The sequence below is a fragment of the Corvus moneduloides genome, chromosome 12 (assembly GCF_009650955.1).
Source record: "Corvus moneduloides isolate bCorMon1 chromosome 12, bCorMon1.pri, whole genome shotgun sequence".
Lineage (NCBI taxonomy): Eukaryota > Metazoa > Chordata > Aves > Passeriformes > Corvidae > Corvus > Corvus moneduloides.
Window position 1 is genome coordinate 4,400,656 of NC_045487.1, and position 13,098 is coordinate 4,413,753.

A 13,098-nucleotide genomic window follows, 5' to 3' on the forward strand; every position below is an offset into this window, starting at 1 on the left:
GGCCCAGTAACATTTGCTGCTTGAAAACCCTTCTTTCCTTGCACTATATCAAATTGTACAACTTCCCCATCTCTTACACTTTGCAGGTAATTTTTAGGGTTTTCCTTTTAATGGCAGTTCTATGGATGAATAAATTCCCCTGTATCATCTCATGTTATAAATCCATAGTTGTTTTTTACATTGTACCATTTCACAGTTCCTGTGATTTTCATTGCTACAACTTCTCCTATCACATGCTTGCGTGTTTGTTGTGGCTGCTTGTCCCGCGTGGCCGCCACCTCACCAACTCCGACGTCTCGGCCGGGCCCCCGCGTTGCGGCTGCTCCACGCCCTCCGACCGGCGCTGCTCCGGCGCGTGTCTGGGCTCTGCGCGGCCCCGCGTTGCCATCGCCGCCGGCCCCGCACCCTGTGAGTGGTTCCACTCCGCCAACTCCACGTTGCTTTGAGAGCAGCCTCGTTTCGGCTCGGCGCTGCGCTGCGCAGCTTCTCGTGTCGCTGTGGAAACCACTGCTTCTCCCTCCACAGGGCTCTCTGACCCGTATGCTCAGAGCGGTCTTCCACACCGAGCCCTGGTTCCTGGCTGCTCGTGGCCCACGGCACCCACAGCGCCTGTGGCGTCGCTCCCTCACTCGTGGTCAAGTGGCCAGGGACCCCGAGACAGGGATGGGGTCCGCGATAAGGCGCGCGCTCCTGAGGGGGCCGGGCGGTTCCATCATAGGCATCTCTGCCAGCATGGCTGCAGTCACGCGCTCCTGGGATGGCTGCCGCGCGGTCTCAGCCACGGGATTATGGCCATCCTCTGCTCTAGGGGTAATGGGACCATACAAATGCTCCTCAAGAGCTTCGCTGATTACAAGAAATGCACGGAGAGGTTCTATCACTAGTGCATGTTTTGTTTGACCCCTTATCTCATCCCAGATTTTGTGTCAAAAACACCCGTGATTAATTCCAGTAATTCCAGGAGGATTAATATCAAAAAGTAAGTCTCGAGAAATATAAAAGCAATTTTTGAAAAGCCAGTTAAAAAAATGTTCTAAATCTCCTGAAACAAATACTTTCTTGTTTTGTTGTTCAAGGATTCCTTTAACTTCTAGATATATTTCTTTCTGCGACTCAGAGAGCCACATTTCCCATGATTCTTCCATAGTCCAGAGAGAATATCCAAACCAAGGCAAGAAGAGAGAGATCTAGAGTGGTTTTTACTCACGAATTTTTTGTCCTTAGGGATTGGTGTCTTGCCCGCATTCCCCACCATTTGTTACAGTACGAATACTGCAACACGCATATCAGACAACAAGGCCCGTGGAAAAGAAATACATATGGACTGATTCTTGGTAGATGTTTCAGAGATGTTTATTTCTCCAGCCGCATAGCCGGGCTCTGACGAGGAACTGAGGCAATCACGGGACCCGAGGGTCCTTCTGCCCGTGCAGGGGAACATGGAATGAGGCTGACCAGGGGCTAGGGAAACCCCGTGTCTCCCCCCCCCCACAGGGCCCCTCTCCCAGGACCCCATGGCGGGGGGGAGGGCCCCAACAGATATCCTGCTGTGAAACTACACTGGTGGCATGTGCTCACCTCCCAGGGTTTTCTTTTGCTTTCAAAATATCACTTTTTAAAGTTGCTTTTGTGCAGAATGCTGCTTGTAATAAGTATGAAGAGTTTTATCTATAATACTGTCATGTCCTCTTGACATCACGTGAAGCCTTGGTCCCAAAAGTTTAGATTATAGTTTGCAAAGGTTGATCGAACTTTTGTTTTCCAGTTTTGATACCAAATCCCTGATTTTTAGAAACCATTGAATTATCTCATCTTCTATGGATTTTATTTTGAATTCAGAGACACAGATAAATCAGACTCAGAAAAAGTGGGTACTCAAAATTAGAGAGATTTTGGGACGTTTTAGGCACCCTTGGATAAGCCAATTTCTGAAAAGGGAACAGGACTTGAGTCTTTCAACTTTTCATAAGCTAATCAGCACCTAATGGTGGCTTGTTTTGAGAAAGTCTTAACCTTTCTTTTTTCTACAAAGTCTTTAAAAGCCTATTCAGCTCAACTTTAAGACTGTTAAGGGAAGTGAATAATTTGTAAAATTCACTGACGAGATTGGAAATAATACCAAAAAAGGTTAGAGGTCATTCGTGTTAAATGGTAACACAACCTCTCCTTCTGCATCATTTTGGTCTCATTTGCCACAAAATATATGTGCAATAAAATGACTTCTTGAGAAGGTGAGCAAAAAGTTAAGGAGTCAAAAAGCAATTTGCATATGAGCAAAACAGAGCTAGTAAGATGTCTTGGTTTCTAAAGAAGGAGAGGTTTAATAAAAAATATGCAATCGATATATGCAGTTAATTAGCAATGTACTTGAATTTACCAAGCTTTGTGACTAGCTCAAGTTAAAAATTAATTAATTAATCAATGTAATTAATTTTAATTTTAGAACTTTCCTGTTGGCTATTTAAAGATCCATCCAGCACAGTGTTACAGTTAGATCTTATCCACTAGATTGGGTGGCAAGCCACGAACATTTACTGGTACAAGTTTGTTCTCCAGTACTGTCTTGAATTTTTCTTTCAGTGTCTTCTCAACCTCTTCATCTGTAAGGGTTGTGATGGTCACCAGGTCCATGTCCTCCATATAGTTGTACTTCATCTCAGTCAAGGTCCATCCAACTAAGGCAAGAAGCCCATTGGTGGTCTGGAGAGTGCAGATTGACTTCTTCCGAAGTATGTTGTCCGGAGACACTTGGAGGTATGTGTTTAGCTCTTGGAAGTCATCTATGTGTCTTGGCTCAAGAGTAAATCTATATATTTTTCTGATATTCCCCAGTTCTGGAGTATCAGGGAAGTCAGTATCACCTCGCTCAGGAATGTAATGCTTCCTTTTGACTTTCTCGAAGTACCAGGTGCCGTTGTCTTCCATGAGGCGGAAAATGCCGGGGACCTGGGCTTGGTCCTTCCCAGAAATCAGCATCAGTGGCTGCCACATCTGGTAGGCACCCCCAAACCCAGCATCTACTATGTAGGAATCGCCCTTGATCACCACCTTCAGGAGGATATGGTTCATCTCAGCAGTGTATCCATTCTCTGCTGGTTCATAGCTGTGTGCACCAAGAATACACACGTCATACCCTAATTCTTGCAAGGCCCAAAACAGGAGGTGGTTGATTTCCAGGCACCACCCACCACGCTTCTTTCGCACAATCTTATTGTAAGTAGATTGCAAATCCAGTTTGATGGCCTCCCCGCAATGCATGCTGAGGTTCTCAAAAGGAATGGTCTGGATGTGATGCTGGAAAATGGCTGTCAGGGTTTGCAAGTCTGCATCCTTATGGGGCTGCTTGTAAGATATTCTTCCAAAATACTCCTGAATGTTCATTTTGCCTGTGTGAGCAGAAAAGTAGCCAGTTACTGCTGTGTGGCTGTCAAGGGGTTCACTCCTGTTTCTGTAGCACAGGTTAACCAGCCTGCAAATGTAGTCTGGGCCATTTTAATGAGGATCTAAAGGAATTTTAAGTATTTCTTTAAAAAAAGACAAGGACAGGAGCAGGTGGCAATAATGCTTTCCCTCTCTCAGGGGCTGCCTTCAAACCAGGTGGATGTCTTTCCCATGGGAAGACACAGCACACGCCATAACAGCATCTCTGACCACAGAGGAGGATCCCACATGACAAAAGTTTTCTAAAATCAAGAAACAACAGGTTTGCAAAAAAGCTGCCACACCATACCGGCATAAAAGTCACAGAAAGTTCTTACTGTTTCTTTTACTGTACCAGGTAAGCAATTCTTTCTCTATCCCACAGGTAATTTAACTGGAAGGTTTTGCATTCATGGATTCAGTTAACTGTGATTAACATCTCAGTGTGTCACCCTTTCAGACAGGTTTCCATGTGAAGTAGGTAGTTGTTTTCTTAATCTCTTAGATTTCCCTGGGGAGTTTAGACAAGGCTTTGGCTGTGAAAGGAAGGAACTTTAATTTTTCTAACCTAAGGGTCAAAGGAATCAATCTAAAAGTACATACAAGGCATACTCATAATCTTTTGGTTTCTTTGACCATCTTTTATGAACTAAAGGCTTTAGTTTCAGCTCAATTTATTGGAAATATTTAGTGTCTTTGTATCTCTGATCCCCTTTCATTAGCAGAAAGACACTGGCACTGGCGCTGGTTGTGTGGCCTGGATACAAAAGGTTCCCTGTAAGACTTCTAATCCAGTGACTCATCTGGCCTCTGCAAGGATTTCTTTTGTCTTTAGTTTAGATTTAATTCAGCTTTTTTCCATGCAAGGATATTTGTTGTTCAGAACAATTCAAAATCTGTTAATTTCCAACAAGTCTGAGGATTTCTTGCTTCCTGCAAATGGTTGAATGTTCCCTGGGAGGATTTTCCAAAAATCCTTTGATGTGGATGAGATGGGAGAAACTCCCTTCCACTGAATATTCTCAGGTTTGGTCCAAATGCTCTCCCCAGCAGTTTGACCCCATGTCCATGCCAGAAGCTTGTGAAAGTCCCACCTCAAATCCATAGATGGAAGTACCCGCACCCCAGCAGCTGAGCACATCCAATGGCTTAATCTCTAGACTTTAACCCCAGTCTTGATGCCAGCAGCACAACTCACATGACTTGGTTGTCTTGCTCCTCATCTGCACTGGTACCAACATTCAGACTGGCTAATGCAAACCCACAGGAAAATATGATAGAATAGAGGATTATCCCAATAAGGGAATTAGAAATAAACATTTTCACTTCAAAAGGACCCAAAGAGGCTACATGAAAAAACAGCAATGTCTCTTTGATACTGCGTTTTACGGTTTTTTCCATCCCTTTTTTAGGACAAGGGCACTCATCTCTGGCAGGATCTCCTTGGAAACACTTGTAGAAAGCCATTTCCTTCCCAACACACAGTGCACGTGTTCACTGGCAGGCTCATCCTGTGGTCCTCTGCCTCATTTTTCTTTCTATTCCCACTTTCAGCAATTTTGCATAGGAAGATAGAAACGTCTTTTCCCTATGAGGGTGTCGAGCTGAACCTCTGTGACCAGCAGGAGTCCAGAGAAGTCCATCAGCCTGGTGGGTCTGATACGCTTGGAATTTGCCTTCAAGCAAAACCAGATCAGTCCCTGCCCTGGGCCAGCAGCAGAAGACCTGATGCCCTCCCTGTAACTCATCTCCTGTGTCTGGGTGTCCCATCATATGGGGAAAGGGCAGGATAAAACCAGCTCCCCTCATCCAGCCACAAGCAACCTCCCCATGGAGAGCCCCCATGGGGTGCTGGCAATGAGGCTTCAGGAAAACACACTGGGAAAGCAGTTGGAGAAATTCCCTGCCTGTGCCTCAATTTCCCCAGCTGCCCCTTCTCCGGCCTTATCAATTTAAAGTCTGCTTCAGAGACAGCCTTGCAGTGGCTGACAAAATGTGCTCTGATCTCAATGAATACTTAAAGAGCTTTAAGCGTAATAAAGCTGCACTACAACATCATTGACATTAGGGAGCATCCACATAAATCAGCGTTTACTCCCTCGCCTTCCTGGAGGCAGATTTTTTCCTTGGCACAGCCACTCCTGCTGTGTGAGAGACGAGGCTGCAGCAGTGAGCAAGCCCACTCCTGGGGGACAGTTTGCGTTCCAAAACTGAGTTGCCAAATATCCCGAGCCTCAGTCCGGATCTCAGCCTTGTTTACTTCTGCCCCTGCAGCAGCTTTGCTCAGCGTTCCTGCAGCTTCGTGGGTAGTGAGATTCAGATGTTAGTTCTGCCTGTCTGCACATGTTCCTCAGGAGCGCTGAGTCCTTTTGTAATTAGGCTGAACACTAGGATCAGTTCTTCTCTGCTAAAATCATGAGGGACTCCCAAGGCTGGATCCTCTTGCACATGCCTGTATTATGTGTTTGATTCTAAGGTACAGTGTGAATCAGTTGCTGCGTTTTTCATACACCATGGCTCAGCATAAAGGGGTCAGTTTAATTCTCAAACACTCAATGTTGCACTTGGAAAACGCCCTTGCAGTGCAACACTCCCCATCAGCCCTGGGGCTCCTGTAGTTTGTGCTTTGCTAATACGCCTGCAGCACTGTGCACAGGGTATGCAGACTCAAGGGGGTGGGCTTTCCAAAGGGGCTGATGCAAAGCTACAGGATGAAGATCAGGCATGCAGCGCTTACCTCGCAGGCAGTCAGCTCAGGCTTTCCACCCTGGCGTGTTCCAAAGTTCACAGGGAAGAGCTGCACTGGGAACTGCTGCTCTTAAAGGTCCAGGCTGCCTTTACTGCCTGTCAGGGACAGCCTTATCCTCCAGCAGAGCAGCCAAGGAGGGGAGAGAGTTTATTCTTTTACAGTAGTTTATATTCTGACGGTTTTATTGGTTTATTTGTGTTGGCATATGTGTGGAAAGCCCTGTCATTGTGTCAGGTGCTGTACGGAGAGCATGAAAATGGTCCAGTCCCCAGACTGATTACAATATTGAGGAGATACTAACTTTCCACGTTACTGAATGGGAACTGAAGCCCTCCAGGAGTGCAAAGCGTGGGTATCGTGAGCAACTTTTCTAAGTGGTTATAACCTATAAACCCATTCTCAACCCTGCAGGTCACCCAGGGGCTTCAGTCTCTGGGGCACCTTGGTAGGTGCTCCCATGCTAAAGCAGCAAAGCAATCATGCAAATTTTGATGCAGATTTTACATTGTTGACATTGATATGGTCTGGATCCCTGCAGGAAGTGGCTTATCATAGACAGAGAGTAATACAGGGCAGGAAGTCACTGATTTATTGGTGGGGATGGCAACTGTTGAATTAATCTCACCACACTGATCTATTCCTCGTGGCTGACACCAGCTCCTGCAAAGCAACAAGGTCAGATTTGCCAAGTCACATAGTTGTCTAAATTCCCCTGGGTTCGAAGAGAAGCCCTGTCCTTCAGCAGGGAATATGCTGCTCCCTAAGAACTCTGAGCTCCCTGAGCCTGCTGTGCCTTTAAGGATTTGCCTCCAAAGTTAGCGATAAGGAATAAACAAACTACTGCAATCTGAATTTCTGAGATGAAAAGCCTCTGGGGTTTTTTTTGTTTGTTTGTTTTTTCCCCTTCCAACAGCAAGTTTCATTGTATTGCTCAGCAATAAATACACTGTGGGTGAGCAGGGCAAGAGGCAGGAGTGCTGAGCTGTGCCGTGGAGGAGCAGCACCCGGGCAGTGCCAGGCACACGCTCCGGGAGTTGAGTCAGCAGAAAGAAAAGTGGCTTTCCCTGTTCCTGCCCTCCACACGCTGGATCTCAGGGGCAAGGGATGTAACAGCCTACTCCGGTCTCAAAGGTCTGTGATTTTATAGTTCTGTACCCCCTGAGCCTATGGAACAGCACAAAGTGCAAGGAACACCCTGGCACAGGGAGAGATGAGTGGGCACAGCCCTTTTTAGGTGTTTCCTATGTTTGTTCCCTCAAAAGATAGGGATTCTTGGCTCTGCATGGATCTTCTCCTGCCCCACCGCTTTGCAAGACCTGCCTGGACTTTTATCTGCATCTCAGTGCTTTGTCCCTGCTGTCCCACTGAGTTTAGCTCCTTTAGCTCTCCCACTAATGTGGGGACCACAGAAAAACACAGATCATAAACAAGCCATATCCTGAGACAATTTCTTCTGACCATCTGTGTTGCAAGCTGCTGGTCCTCACCATAAGAAGCCCCTCTTTCTTTTACAACCACATTTCATTTCTCTTAGGATGGAGAGCCTCATGTGCTAAAAGGGACTATTGCACACCTGCAGCCAAGCACATGTGGGTGAATTTGACTCTAGGAAGACATGGGTTTCAGGAGCTTGCTGTGTCTCTATGAAATACATTTTGAATATGCAGAATAGCAGCAGCTTTTATTAAATCTAAATTGCTAGTTTTAGAAAGCTGCACATACTGCATAACAAGTGAAAAAGGTTCAGGGAGTTATTGTGTTTTTAAAAGCCTTAGCTGGAAAATATTAGCACATACAAATAATCAGGATGACTTCAGTGATTAATGACATTTTTTTTAGTTTGGGAATACATGCTGTAATTTGGGGGGGAAAAAATCTGAATAATTCTAGTTCACAATGCTTGATTTTTTTTTTTTTTATTTAATTGTAATTCACTTATATAATTTGCTTAATTATAAGTGCATAGTTGTAATGCTTCCAAGATTTGTACATAAAGGAACAACAAGCATCTTCTCAAAGGGCAAAGTGGTCACATTTGAGTAATTTCTCCTACTAGAAATCTTAGCCGTTAGGTATGTGATTAAGATTCATCGTTTCTCCTTATATCAATATAATTAGTTATCACTGCAAACACATCCTCAGTAGAAGAGATACGTTTCAGAAAAATAATTCTATGCATGTGTTTGGGTTCAGCTATAATAATTAATGTGCAATAACACCCGGAGTAGAGTCTGATGAGAGGAACATGTATTCCCAGCAGTCTGCTGCTGAGTGCGAGCAAACAAAATGCTCAGGAGATGCTTTCAGTTCAAAGAAATACTGCTCTTTGGTTCTGTCACTGAGAGAACAGGAGCTGTGCAAAGCCTGAAACAACACAGAGTTGTCACTAACGTTTTTTATCATCAGTTCTAGGTCGTAAATAGCCTGTCCTCAAGTACTCACATGGTGAATTCACACAGGTGTGGGATGGCCTGACTGCCACATGAGAGGGTGTTGTGGATGTGAGAGCAAAAAGAACAGGCTTATGGCTTAACTGGAGAAACTCAGCACAGGATGTCTTTGTGGTTTTGGCTATTAAATTCCCAAAATAATATAGTATTCATTTATGAAGCAGGTATGATTTTCCCCAGGTGGCAGCACCAGGTAATAAAGACAAAGACATACCGCTCCATCATTCTGCCCAGCTCCACTGGGTGTGTTTAGAAAAGCTTTTAAGAGATGAAAGGAGTAGGGAATGGGCAGAGTCTGCTTCCTGCTAAGCACAAACAGAAGGGCAATGATTTGATTGAGCTGGGCAGAAATTATTTGTACCCAAACCAAAAAGAGATGCAGGAATAGTTGTGAAAATCCATTTCTTTTCCAGGTTCGTGCTAGTATGTTCTGCCTTTCACTGGTGTAGATGGAAGGAGAAAGATTAACCTTTAGATGCTTGTCAGACAGAGAGGGAAGAGTTGCCTGTAATGCCACTGAATTGAATTGTAATTCAGGCAGTGAGTTAGAACAGAGACAACCTGCTTGTATTGACGGGTACAAATTTCTTGTCTAGTGTTATATTGAATTTCTCCTTCAGTGTTTTCTCCATTTCTTCATCTGCAATGATTCTGATTTCTACAAGATCCATATTGTCCCTATAATTGTACTTCATCTCTGTGAGTTTCCACCCCACCAGTGCCCGGATGCCGTCAGCAGTCTGCAGGCTGCAGATGGACTTGGTCACAAAGAGCGAGTCAGGTGCTGTCTGCAGGTGGGCATTGCAGCCCCTGAACTCCTCAATGTCTCGTGGCTGAAGGGTAAAGAGATAAACGCGACGGCAAACTTCATTTTCCACATTGTGGGGAGTGGAGGTGCTTTGATTGAGAACGCACTGCTTCCTTTTCACCTTCTCCAGGTACCAGGTCCCGCTCTCCTCCTGGAAACGAAAGACCCCGGGAGTCTGCGGCTGATCTGTCCCCGAAATCAGCTCCATTGGCTGCCATAGCTGGTAGGCCATCCCAAACCCCCCATCCACAATGTAGGATTTGCCATCAAGCTCCACTTGTAGCAGCAGATGGTCGATCTCATCTGGATAGGCGTCGAGCTCTGGGACATAAACTTTTGCTCCCAGAAGGGTGACATCATAGCCAAGAGTTTTCAGGACCCAAGATAGAAGGTAGTTGTTTTCCATGCACCAGCCCCCACGTTTCTTCCTCACTATCTTGTTGTAGGTTGCTTCCAGGTCCAGCTCAATGCTTTCCCCACAGTGGATGCTGAGGTTTTCAAAAGGGACAGCTTGGATGTGGTGCTGGAATATATCTGACATGGTAGCCAGGTCTGGCTTATTGTGGGAGCCCCGGTAAGAAATTCTGGCAAAATACTCCTGGATGTCCATGCTGCCTCTGAGAGAAGGGTGGGAAAAAATAATTGGCTATGTCAGAAGTGGTGGAAGGCTCTTCCCCGTCCCTTATAACGGGGCGCTCGGAAGAGGAGCAGGATTTGACTAATGTCTGTATCAAAGGCAGCTGAGTAATAGTGCTGAGAGAAGCCAATGGGACGCTGCTGATGAGCACAAATGTTATTTTTATTTGCCTCTTTTACAGCTGTGACGAGAGGCTCCAGCTGTGCTAAGCACATTCCAGCAGAGTTCCTGCCCAGCAAAGCTACAAATCTCTGTAGGAAGGAACAAAAGCAGTAGCAGCGATGTTTCTCTGCTAGAAATTATAGGAACTGAGACTCTCCAGATCTGAACTGCTTTGCTCGTGGTTTGACTCAGCAAAGCAAAAGCAGAAAACAAACCCTCCCACTCTTGCAGAGTGATCCAGAGCCTCCTCTGCAACTAAATCTGAAGCAAATCTGTCCTGCCATGGTATTTCATTTGTTTAGGCAGCCTGGCACAAGCTGGTCTCACCTGCTCCTGATCTCCATGCCGGAGATAGCAGACGTGACCTGGAGTGCAGAAGGTTTTTTTAGGGCAGAAAAAGCTGTGGGAGGCTTTTTACTGCACCCACTGTGAGCTGCCTCCCCACAGCACAGTTTAGCTAATCACAGCCCTATCATAGCAACAGGAGGAAACCAAGGTTTGGGCCTGAACAACAAGGTTCAAGGGCGTCACATTTTCTGAGATCATTTTTTGGGATGCAGTTGCTCCTTCTGCTCATGGTCTTCCCACTGGTGGGTGGCTGCCCATGGGTAAGGGAGCAGGCATTGCCCTCCTCTGGGATGGCAGAGGGCAAGGCTGTTTCACAAACACGGGGATGGAAAGCAGCTCGAGCCCTCACAGCCCTCGACAGAAGGAATGGGATTTTAATGGAGCCAAGGACTTTTGTTATTTCTCCCCAGGCACTGCTAAATTTCAGACATCTGTAAATATGGAGCAGTGTTGTTCAGATTTTCGACCCAAAAAGGTCCAAAAATGCTTTCTGTTCCTGTATGCAACTCCCAAAGTAAAATCAAAGGGAAAATATCCAACTGTTCCAGCAGGACTATATTCCCAATCTGATGAAAAATGGCATACCCAAAATAGTATGGGAATTTTGGAAAGGTACTTTCAGTACATAAACAAAACAATGAAAATGAAAAATTTCCACTTGGTGTAATATCCTGGCAGAAGCAGAGAGTGCCATGGTTTGGGTCCCCACATGACCTTTAGGATAGAAGCTTTACAGAACTCTAACTATTGATTGCATCGTGGCCACCACCATGTCTCAACATCCGAGCAGGCCTGAGTGATCCATGATGGGGTTAAGAGCATCAGAGTCAAGAGATTATTTGTTCAACTTTTGGCTGTTCCCAGGATTTTCCTGGAACTACAACTCTATTCATTTCTGAAAACTTGGCACAAGCTTAGTTCTTGCCATGTGAATTTTAAACCAGCATCACCAGCAATGAGCTGTTTTTCCCTTTTTCTCCCTTCCTTTCCCTCCACCACAGCAAGCAGAACATGTGCAGTAACTTTTTACTTACAGGGAAAATGTTAGTGTGGGGTTTGTCTGTCTGTCCATCTCTGGAGGGTGTTTACAGGGCTGTTTTAATGGGGTTGCTGAAATGAGGCAGATGGCAGAAATGCTTGAGTTGCTTGAGGCTCACAACTGAGTAAATAAACCAGCATATCTACCACACTGAGCAGCTGAGCACTCCCTGCTCTGCCCTTGCACCATTTCTGCTGTTTGTCTCCAGACAGATTTAACTTCCTGCTTAGAGAGCACTCAGCTACCAAGAGCCGGGGGTTAAGAAAAAGGCTTACCTGGAAAATCAGTGCAAGTGCCAGTGTACCTCCGGGGCTTGGGGGTGGTTTTAGGCTAAAGCAAGTGGCGTGGCTGGCTGTCCTCTACTTAGCACAGACAGGGCTTGAGGACTGCTCTCCAGCTGCTCTTCTGGGCAATGTCCTTTCCTTCAACTTGCTTTCTCACCCGCCTCTGTCAGATTGCAAGAGCTGAAAAAAAAAAAAGGAAACAAAAAAACCAAACCAAAGGGTGGAGCGTGAGAGCTGGAATGAGCCAGCAAAGCCAGCAGCAGTGTAAACTGGGCTGTTGTTAGAGCAGAGGCTGCTTCACATTTTCACTTGTTTGATGCTGCCTGCAGGTGCCTGCTCAGGCTGTCACCAGAAGGGTTTTTGTTTCAGTAGTTTGCTGGATGCACCAGGGTGATGTAGTTTTTTTTTTTTTTTTCTCCCAGCCATTAGATTACTATTTGTTTGGAAACCTGGGGAAGGAAAGCTTGTGTGCATTCAGTCTGAGAAGGGTTTTGCACTCTTTCTGAAAAACAGCAAGATTTTAGCACAGTAACCTGCACCTGCAACCTGCTTACCCCAGTCTGCAGCACAGGAGCCTCAGTGCTGCCTTTGCTCTCTGTGATTTCCATGTGGTTTTTATTACAGCAAATTTCATTGAAGGTAAGGAACCCCTGGGCCAGCAGTGTGTCTCCTTTGGCCTTTGCCCACAGGAATCACCTGCAGATGTCATTGATGGTGAAGATGCTCTTGGCACAGTGATGACTACGGAGTACTAACACGTAGGAAGTTCCATCCTCTCAGTGCATTTCATATTGCTTTTGTATCTCCCAGTTTTGCTTGCATTTTGTCAAGACTCATTCATTCTCTGACATCTACAGCTGGATCTTCCCTGTTAGTTCCCCAACAGTAGTTCCAGTCCTTCACATTTAGTGTCAACGACAAGTTCCATTCAAACACTGATTTATTGGGATAATTAGCAGAGATAATAAATCAGATGAAACTAAGATCTCTCTGATAACCCATTACACAGCTCCACTCCCATATCAAAATTTGGCTCTTTATCATCCCGTAAGTGGCTGGTCTGTGACCCACAACAGAGAACCCATGCCCAAGCCAAGAGATGCTGAAAGGAAAGGAGAACCTGCTCTTGTCGGGCTCATCTGGGCAGATCCAAATCAGTACAAAGAGAAAGTTCATACTCCTGGCTGGATCTTGCTGACAT

General features: G+C 45.6%; 2 protein-coding genes across 4 annotated transcripts; both read right to left on the reverse strand.

Moving 5' to 3' along the window:
• Nucleotides 1-1,460: 1,460 nt before the first annotated feature.
• On the reverse strand, nucleotides 1,461-11,972 carry LOC116449961 (arylamine N-acetyltransferase, liver isozyme-like). Of its 3 annotated transcripts, none has more exons than XM_032121956.1 (2): nucleotides 11,889-11,972; nucleotides 1,461-3,386 (listed from the first exon to the last, which is right to left on the reverse strand). In XM_032121956.1, exon 2 carries the CDS (start codon nucleotides 3,379-3,381, stop codon nucleotides 2,491-2,493), a length of 891 nt encoding a protein of 296 aa, XP_031977847.1. In that variant the 5' UTR covers nucleotides 3,382-3,386; nucleotides 11,889-11,972; the 3' UTR covers nucleotides 1,461-2,490. The 3 variants fall into 3 exon arrangements, with proteins under 3 accessions (XP_031977847.1, XP_031977848.1, XP_031977849.1); XM_032121957.1 differs by lacking the exon at nucleotides 11,889-11,972 and adding an exon at nucleotides 6,158-7,339; XM_032121958.1 differs by lacking the exon at nucleotides 11,889-11,972 and adding an exon at nucleotides 3,759-5,499.
• On the reverse strand, nucleotides 8,060-12,027 carry LOC116449962 (arylamine N-acetyltransferase, pineal gland isozyme NAT-3). The gene is made up of 2 exons (XM_032121960.1): nucleotides 11,889-12,027; nucleotides 8,060-10,044 (listed from the first exon to the last, which is right to left on the reverse strand). Exon 2 carries the CDS (start codon nucleotides 10,035-10,037, stop codon nucleotides 9,165-9,167), a length of 873 nt encoding a protein of 290 aa, XP_031977851.1. The 5' UTR covers nucleotides 10,038-10,044; nucleotides 11,889-12,027; the 3' UTR covers nucleotides 8,060-9,164.
• Between the last annotated feature and the right edge of the window lie 1,071 nt (nucleotides 12,028-13,098).